This window comes from Azolla caroliniana, unplaced genomic scaffold (genome assembly GCF_043228905.1).
Source record: "Azolla caroliniana isolate FFs.n. ecotype wild unplaced genomic scaffold, voAzoCaro1.0.p SCAF_6, whole genome shotgun sequence".
NCBI classification, from domain to species: Eukaryota; Viridiplantae; Streptophyta; class Polypodiopsida; order Salviniales; family Salviniaceae; genus Azolla; species Azolla caroliniana.
Genome location: NW_028230441.1, coordinates 12,273,237 through 12,282,881, shown reverse-complemented (window position 1 = coordinate 12,282,881; position 9,645 = coordinate 12,273,237). Strand labels below are relative to the sequence as shown.

The 9,645-nt window shown below is 43.8% G+C and overlaps 1 protein-coding gene across 1 annotated transcript; it reads left to right on the top strand.

The window, feature by feature from the left end:
* Positions 1-4,507: 4,507 nt before the first annotated feature.
* Positions 4,508-7,847, top strand: LOC147863105 (uncharacterized). The gene is made up of 2 exons (XM_087321772.1): positions 4,508-6,878; positions 7,786-7,847. Exons 1-2 carry the CDS (start codon positions 4,574-4,576, stop codon positions 7,845-7,847), a joined length of 2,367 nt encoding a protein of 788 aa, XP_087177898.1. The 5' UTR covers positions 4,508-4,573.
* The last annotated feature ends 1,798 nt before the right edge of the window (positions 7,848-9,645 follow it).

Here is a 9,645-nt window from a genome sequence, read left to right as displayed (position 1 = left end):
ACGCGGCGGAACTCCAGTTGCTACGGGCAGATGTGGCAAACCGGCGAAAGGAAGGAGATGACTGTTATACATTGACTTCCGAGGACTTGACCGCCATACGGGACGAGCTGGCCGACGACTTCCAAGTCCTGGCAGATGAACAGTTGGCGCAGGTCAAGCAGGTCGTAGTTCAGCTGGACGATGATAGGCTGGACGCTCAAATCCAGTTTGAAAGCTACGAGCGGTCCATGGTGCGGGAAGAAAAAGCACGGGAAGCGACAACGGTTAACCTTAGTGATGAGGAACCGTCGCCGGCTGAGGGCCAGCCGGGAACCAGTCAACCGGAGACCACCACGACGCAGGGAGCAACGACGGAGATGCCGGTGTCAGAGCCACAACCGGAGGAGCAGCCGCAACAACCACCAACGGACCCGCCGCAGCAGACAGCAACAGAGCAACAACAACAACAACAACAACAACCACTTCCAGATGAACCATTGGAGCCTCTCGAACAAAGCATTCTGGACATTTTGGACGAAGAATAGCAAGGGTCGGTTGTGGATTCGACGTACAAGGTACTGTCCCACAGGCGTGCCATGTGTTACCGGCCGGGAAAGGAGTCCAGAGTGGGAAACGAAGAGCTAATTAAGTAGTAGGAATGTGGTTGTAATGAAGCTACGAGTGTGGACGGACGGACCGAAAATGGTATGCCGTTCCGGATCCGGACCGATCCCGAACAGGTGCGGAGGGCACCGTTTTGTAATACAGACTGGAAACCTATTTAAAGGCCCGGATACAATGTAATAGTTAGCGGTTAATTAATGAAAGCTTAAGCGTTGTTATCTCTCTGTGTTAATTGCCGTTCTGTCTTAATTGTTATATCTTACGCGTGTTATGAAGACGATCCTAATAAGTAACTTGATTAAGTCGGATTAAGCGTTGAAGTCTAATCCGGTTGCCGTAACACCCTTTGGTGAAGTGTCTCCCGTAGACACCCTGTGTTAGGCCATTGTCCGGCCCGAAGAGTTAACACATTCATTCGCCTTGTGACTAGGGGTTGATTCAGGCTTGCCCATGCACCTCTCCTTTTCACAAACACGTTCGATATACTTGTGCCTTATTTGTGTAAACCTTCCTTGTGTTATGCGTGTGAGCCCTATTTCGTTCCCGTCCATAACCCCGGTGGCTCCGCTTCACGATCCACACATAGTGACGGATTTTCACGACATAACAAAGTGGTGAATCTGATGTGAAGAGGCGGTAGAAAGGATCAAGTGCTTGAAATAGAAGGTTAGAAGATGGCTTCTTCGACAAACACCCAAGCTGACGAAGTGGAAACGTTGGTGGCTATTGTCGAGCATATTACAAGAGCTTGAGATAATGATGCAAGCTTAGACAAGGCCATCGATTGAACCGTTGAGATAGTGAGCCAATTTGGTGGAAGAAACATTATGGATTTTCTCTCTACATACAAGACGGAGATGCAACAATGTGATGTCATCGAAGAGAAGCAAATATCAACCTTCGAGCATGTCGTAACAATTGGGTTACAAGGGCATATAAGGGAGATTCAAGCCGCCCAAACAACATGGGTGGGATTTGAAAGGGCTCTTTTGGCTGAATATATGCTTGAAGATGCATCGAGGATGACTCGTCATACGTTGTCGTAGTGTATTTCGTACAGTACGTGAAAAAGTAAAAATAATATAACCGATTTAATTACATATAAATAAATAAAATAAGAATATCAAGATATTTATCACGTGCATAGGGCAGGATTTGAACCCTGTACCTCCACGTAAATAAACCTCAACTTTACCATTATACTACCTTATCTTTAGTGTTCTATAAATAGATTTAATAACTATAAGTGCTTTATTTGCGCCTACCTTTATTAAAAGGTAAATCGTGCATTTTTAGAGTGTGTGAATATTTTATAGAAAAAACGCAAGCAACTAAAAAGTGACTCGTGCACATCTAGCGTGTATGAGCACTATATTTAGCAAATAAAAGCAAGGATTAGAAAAGCATCACATGCACATTTAGTGTGCATGAACATATTAGAAAAAAGCATGTAGCTATGCTTAGTCTCTCTCATCACTACATAAGGATGGGAAGCACAGTGTAATAGGTGTGAAAAATATTTGGGAAATTGGATATATTTCCTAAAACACCAATTAATAAACTATACTCGTGGGATTCACGAGAATTCTATATCATTCTCTTTCAACCGAAGTTTATATTCTTATATTCATATTGATTAATCTAATACAATACACTCGTGGGATTCACGAGTTTGCTATAACTCTTTCTTACAACATATTTATATTCTTATTAGCCTTAAAACTCTCCTCTTCCTAGTCCAAAACCCCGGTGGTTCCCACCCGACTCACGCAAACGATCCGGAGCCGAAAGGCACGACAACGTTGATGAAGTGGATAGAGAAGAAGGGGAAGAACATGAACACATCGGGAGTGTACACCGAATTTGACCAAATGTACAATCGTCTCTTGAGAACTGACCAAACATTTCTAGAAGGAGATAATGTTTTGTACTTCTTAAAGGCGGTGTATGCAAAAGATAGATGAGAACTAGGTAGTCTATTAGAGGACAAAGCACAACCCAATGGTCTCATAACGGATTTGTTGAGCGACAAGCTCAACCGGATCCAGATCGGCTAAATAAGCCTGAGCCGGATCGGTATCCGGAAGGATGAGCCGGATCGGTGAGCCGGTGAGCTGGGGAGTCGGTTAGCCGGATCCAGCAGTAACCGGAAGCCTAGTAGCAGCCTAGAGTACTAGGTAGTTAATGTCTCGTAGTTAGTGTTAGACCCTCGTGTTAGCATTGAAGTACATCGTACTTCTGTTAGTCCTCTTAGGACTTGTATAAATAGTGTTGTTGAGCACGTTGTAGGTATACAGAGAACTATTGTTGTTTTGTAATAGACTTTTAACGTTCTGCTCATTCTTTGTCTTTCTTGCATACACTCTGTGTGTTAATCTCTCTCTCTCTCTCTCTCTCTCTCTCTCTCTAGCAAGGTGAAGAGATTAGGATGCTAATGAAAGAGAATGCTAAGCTCCAAACTCTTGCCTTTGAGAATGAAAGTCTTAAGAAAGTGGTTGCAAAACTTGAAGAAGAGATTCAAGAATGTAAGAGAGCTTCTTTTGAAATGAATGAGCGCCTTAATAAGATTGAGTTAAAGGAAGCTTTAAAAGAAGAAAAATTAGACACGATGAGGCGGGATGTAAGTGAGATGAAAAATGTATGTACAACGAAATCATGGGCCGATGTATGTGGTGGGGATGGGGTATCAAACTCATCTAATATGCATGTGATGCATCAAGAGAAGAATATAGAAAGCATAGATGCCCAAGAATTGAAAGAGCGTGAACGAAGATCAAAGAACATTGTCATCCGTGGGATTAAAGAGGAGAGTATGGAAACACCCGCTTCCCTCGGAAAGGCCATTGGTGAATTTTTTAGCATGCATTACGGGATGTCGGATGTGAATGTATATGGGGCACACCGAGTTGGGAAACATGGTGTTACTCGATCCGGAGAAAGGCCCATTGTATGCACAATGACGGATGATACTAAGCGGCGGATCATACTCGAAAATAGTTGGGTATACCTCAAAGGTATGCAATGCTTTGTGAGTGAAGATCGTACTATCTCACAACAAAATGCCCGTCGTAAAGCATATGAAGAAAGGAAAAATAAGGCTAAGGATGTGCTTAAAGATGGAAATGTAGGCAAATAGGGACACGTGACCTATGAGACTAAACCACGTCTTATACGACTATGTTTTTGGAATTGCAATGGATACCCATGGAATGCGGGATTCGGCATAGAGGAGTTCATCGATGACTCGGATATCGCACTCCTTGTTGAAACATGGGAGCATGATACTCAAAGGATTCAAGGTTTAGGAAACTATAATGTACACTCTTTGATATGGGAGAAAAATCCAAGACAAAGAAGAGGACAAGGAGGGGTGGCATGTTTGATTAAGAAGGAAATAGAGAAATATGTGTCAATCATAAAAAATGATGAACATAAATGTTACATATGGCTCAAAATAGAAACACCTAATGATTCACCCACTTTTGTCGTTGGATGTTACATTCCTCATCAAGATTCTAACTTCTATGCTTGTTTGGATAAAGATCAACCTTTTGCAAATCTAGAAGATGATATTGTTTATTTCAAATCCAAAGGGGAAGTTATTGTCTTTGGTGACATGAATGCTCGTACAAGAAGTTTCCAACTTGATTCACAAGAATCTTTGATGCCCCATATCTCAAGGATGCAAGAGGATATGCAAATGTATAGTCGATCTTCTAGCGATGAAAAAGATCCGGACCAATTTGGGAAATTACTCCTACAAATGTGCAATAGTACCGGATTGCTCATTGCAAATGGTGTTTCCTTATGGCCCAATACTAACGGCTTTACATGTAGAAAACACAATGGAAATAGTGTGATTGACTATATGCTACTTTCCGAAGGTATTTTGGATCGTATACATAAATTCTCACTTGGAGAATGGACACCGGAGTCCGATCATAGGACTTTATGCATTGATCTCAAATGTATGCATAGGTTTGATTGCGAGAAGGTTATTGAAGATAGCAAACAAATGCATTTGAGCATGAATCTTAAGCGAGCGCCCATGTATTCCAAGATGGTTGAGGATATGCTACAAATGACAAAGACACAACATGGTGGCACACTAGAATGTAAATGGGAAGCTTTTAAGAATGTCATTCTCTCTTGTACAAACAAATGTTTTTCGACCAATCGCACATCATGGAAATGCACCAAGAAATGTAAGAAAAAATGGTTTGATAAAGAATGTCATGAAGCTCGAAAGTGCCTTATGGTTTTGGATGTAGTTAAGGATAAAGAAAATTATCAAAAGCATTTGCATGACTATAAAAGGCTTATTCAAAGAAAGAGACGAATATGGGAAGTTACTCAACAACTTCTCCAAACGCAAGAGAAAGCACATGCATGTGCTAAATTTTGGGGAAATCTAAAGGGTAAACGTGTTGAGAGTTATGGTGACTTAACTCTTCATGACTTGTCTATGCATTGTAAAAATTTATATGAGTTATCTCTTGCCGGAAAGATGATGTGTTATGGTTCTCTTTCACATATGTCTCCCTTCTTTACAATTGAAGATATATGCATAGGGCTTAAGAAATTGGCCTCTCGAAAGGCAAGTGATCTTCAATGTATAAAAGCTGAAATGCTCAAATGGACGGGAAAGGAAGCACATATATGGATATGCGATATGTTTAATGATGCATTGCAACATGGTATGCCATATGATTGGACTACAAATTGGATTAAACCTCTTCATAAAGGCGGAGATGTAAATAATGTAAACAACTATCGAACCATCATGGTTGGCTCACTAATGGCAAAGTTATTTGGATGTATAATGGAATTAAAGATAAGTGTATGGGCAGAAAAAAATGGTAAGAGAGCTTATGGACAAGCTGGCTTTCGAAAACACCATAGCACAATTGATCATCTTGTCACTCTTCGAGTATTAATGGAGGAAAGTCGCCTTAGAGGTAAAGGTTTATATTGTTGCTTTGTAGACTTCAAGAAAGCTTTTGATATGGTACCTCGTGAGCATCTTTGGAGGCGAATGGAAGAACTTGAGGTGCCAAGTGAATATATGCTTGCAATTTCCCGAATATATGAGAAGGTTATATGTTGTGTGCGTATGAGAGATAGACTTTCAGATTTTTTCAATAGCACTATTGGTGTTAAGCAAGGATGCCCACTCTCACCAACATTATTTGGTCTATGCATTGATGAGTTAGAAGAAATGGTTGCCAAGTTTGTAAAGGAAGAATGTGTTGAAGAAGTTGCCATTGGGAATGTGGTGATTATGCTTTTGTTATATGCGGATGATGTAGTGCTTTTTGCAAATACTTTAGGAGATGCACAAAAGCTTATGAAGGCATTGGAAAAATTTTGCATGCATACTAAATTAAGTGTCAATAGCTCTAAAACAAAGATTATGCTTGTGAAGAGTCAAAAAAGAGATAAACCATGCATTATGTACAACAATGAGCCACTTGAATGTGTGGAAAGCTTCAAATATCTTGGCCTTGAAGTTCCTTCAAATCATAAATGGAATGAATGTGCTACACGCCGCTTAGAGGCGGGTAAGCGTGCATATTATGCATTTGAGAACACATGCAATCTTGGAGATATTAAGTGTTGGGTCCTCAAGAAATATCTTTTCGACACTTTGGTGACCCCGGTTCTTCTCTATGGGGTGGAAATATGGGGCGGTAGCATCCCTAAATCTACTTGGAAAGAGTTTGAAAATGTCCAAAAACATTTTCTCACAAAGTTTCTACAAGTTAAGAAACAAACGCCCTACAACCTCCTCCTCCTTGAGACGGGATCACTTCCCATTGAGGTCATGGCCATGGAAAGGGTTGTTGAATACATGCTTAAAATTCAAAAAAGCCCCGCACATCGACTTCCTCGAATTGCATGGGAAGCAAGCAAAAAGATCCAAAAGACGCATAAAAGCAAAATTTTGTGTTCCGGTTGGATGCAAGATTTAGAAAAATGGTTTGGTAGATGGGATGCAAGACACTTGCTTCATGATGCGTCACTAGATTCCTCTGTAAATGAGGCCTTTTTGCAACGCCAATGTATCATGACATGGGAAAAATGTGGTGGCTCACGCTTCACACATTATACCATAAATGTTGCACCTAACTACAAAACCATATTCTTCGCGGAACGGGGAAGCCGTACACATCGCTACATATTAGAGCCCATCCCAATATCTGCCATTCGAACCATTGCTTCTATGCGACTTAGCTCGCATGCATTGAGATGTGAGACGGGGCGTTGGGGCACAAGTGATGAGAGTGACCGACTATGCACACTTTGCCCTAAACAAGTCCGAGAGTCTGAGTATCACACTTTGATACAATGCTCTGCCTTTGATCATATTCGGCCATGCTTTCCACATCTCTTTGGAGCCCAATCCTTGCACGAATTTCTCTCACAACCACGATGTGCACTCTCGATTGCAACATTCATTGGCAAAGTTCTTGAGCATCGTGAGTCGCTACTCACCTTCACACGTATCACGTGACATGTAATATTTTTGGTCTCATAGGTCATATTTGACCTCCGAAGACGATAATATAATCTATCTATCTATCTATCTATCTCTCTCTCTCTCTCTATTGCTATCCGGCTAAGCTATTTGTCTAATGCTTCCGCACCTTTGTTTTTACAAGGTATTAGAGCGCGAGGGTTGAGAACCTCCGCAGCCGACATTAACATTTGGAGACAAACCCTAAGACCCGGTAAGAACAGGAAGAGAAGTGATGGATAGAGGAATGGCTACCTCGCTCTTGGTGGAGAAGCTCGACAGATCCAACCACGCATCTTGGTCATACAAGATGCACTAGTACCTGCTTGGGCATGGTTATTGGGGCTATGTCGACGGAGCTAATGACACAGCGCCTGATGCGGCACACAAGGACATACCAGTGTGGGAACAAGCGGCAAGCAAAGTGATGTACTGCTTTGCGTCCAGTGTCGGAGACCAGCTACTGAGCCATGTCCGAGATGGCAAGACGCCAAAAGAAGCTTGGGGAAACCTGAAGAAGGTTTTCGCCGCAAGCACAACGGCCAGGAAGCTGCAGCTCAGGCAAGAGCTCAACAATGTCCGACAGAAAAATCTCTCTGTGGCCGATTACACAGCCCGAATCAAAGAGATCTGTGACTCACTTGCCTCTATCAACGTCACTGTAGAGGAATATGACATGGTGGAGATCTGTCTTGGGGGCCTACCGTCTAAGTTCAGAGCGTTCTGAATGGCAATATGTACAAGGGAGAATACGCCGTCATTTTTCGACTTACAGTCGATGCTCCTTGTAGAGGAGAACCACGCCGGTGCTTCAACAAGTGCACCCACTGACAGCTTGATGCTGTACACGGAGGTGGATCGGCCCCATGGGTGTGGTGGAGGAGGCGGGTCAGCCCGCAATGGTAGTGGCCAGCAAGAGCAGGACCGAAGCCACAAAGAACATGCTGACAACAGTTTCGGACCCTCCACAAGCGGGGGGAGTCAAGGCGGCTCCAGAGGCTGGCAAGCAAAGGCCGACACAGAATGCTGGTACTGTGGTAAAAAGGGCCATAGGGAAAGCGAGTGCTGGAAGAAGTGCGCCGATTCGGACATATCCAGATTCAGCAAGGCCGGTAGAGAGACCTGGCAATACTCGCACTACATTGAAGGATCGGGAGGATCCAAAACCGGAAAAGCCGATAAAGGGCCAACCTTGGTGATGAAACACGAGGCTAACTCGATGAAGAAGACCACTTCCAAATCGAAGGAAGTGTGGTACGTTGATTCCGGTGCGTCGAATCACATGACAAGCCACAAAGAGTGGTTCTCTTTCTTGGAGAAACCGGAACAACCGGGAGTCGTCGAAAACGGAGACGACTCTCCTCACCCAATCATGCATATAAGAGAAGTCCCTTTGAGCCACGTCGGACAGAGGGGGAAGCTGATGAACGTATTACACATTCCGACTATCATGAAGAACCTGGTGTCAGTCGGTCAAATCGTTGAGGAGGGGATGCAGGTGCGGTTTACGCACCTTGGGTGTTTCATCAAGGAAGAGGGCCCGATTATTGCGCAAGGGCGTAGAGATGGGAGGATGTTCATCCTTGACACCAATGACGTCGGCACCGCTATGTTTGCGAAAGGGCAGAAGGTTGAATCGGACATCGACTTGTGGCACAAGCGGATCGGCCACATCAATTACCGGGGGCTTCAAGACCTACAAACGAAACAAGTCGTTTTCGGTTTGCCGAAATTTAGCGGCTGGAAGGCCGAAATTTGTGAAGCCTACCAACTCAGGAGGCAACACCGGTTTCCATTCCCCACTGATCGAAACCGGAGCCATAACAAGCTTGATTTAATCCTTTCGGATGTATCGGGACCGACACAATACGTTAGTCTTGGCGGAACTCGGTATTTCGTCTCCTTCATCGATGACTACAACCGACACACATGGATCTACCTCATTGAGTGGAAGAGCGAAGTCTTCGAGTGTTTCTGGAACCTTGAGAGCTTGGTTGAAGATCAAGTTGCTGCGGTCGGATGGTGGGAAAGAGTATTTTTCCGGCCAATTCAACATTTATCTATAGCAAAAAGGAATTCGGAGAGAGTTTAGTTGTAGATACACACCGGAGCAAAACGGTGTGGCCGAGAGGAAGAACCGGTCGATTGTCGACGCGGCAAGGGCAATGTTGGAGGAGAAGAGCATGCCCCATTTCTACTGGGCGGAGGTGGTCCGGATGGTCGTCTACATCCAAAACCGGATCGGTGACAAGGTGTCCGTGCATGAGCTGTATTTCGGGCTCAAGCCGAATTTGAGACACCTTCGGATATTCGGTAGCATTGCATATATGCATGTGCCGGATGAGAAGCGGAGGAAGTTGGATGCAAAGTCGGAGAAATGTATCCTGGTCGGTTACTCGCATGAGCAAAAGGGGTATAAATGTTATATTCCCCGAACGAAGCAGGTCCGAGTTAGCCGGGATGTTGAGTTTGATGAGGCGACATCATGGTATGCCTTACCGGCTCCGACTTCCGACCCCGACCCA

What these genes read in the sequence shown, in the direction of transcription:
- LOC147863105 (XM_087321772.1), top strand. Translation starts at nt 4,574, where the DNA reads ATGCATAGGTTTGATTGCGAGAAGGTTATTGAAGATAGCAAACAAATG. An exon ending in GACGGGGCGTTGGGGCACAA is followed by an intron (nt 6,879 to 7,785) that starts GTGATGAGAGTG and finishes ACGTCACTGTAG; the next exon opens with AGGAATATGACATGGTGGAG.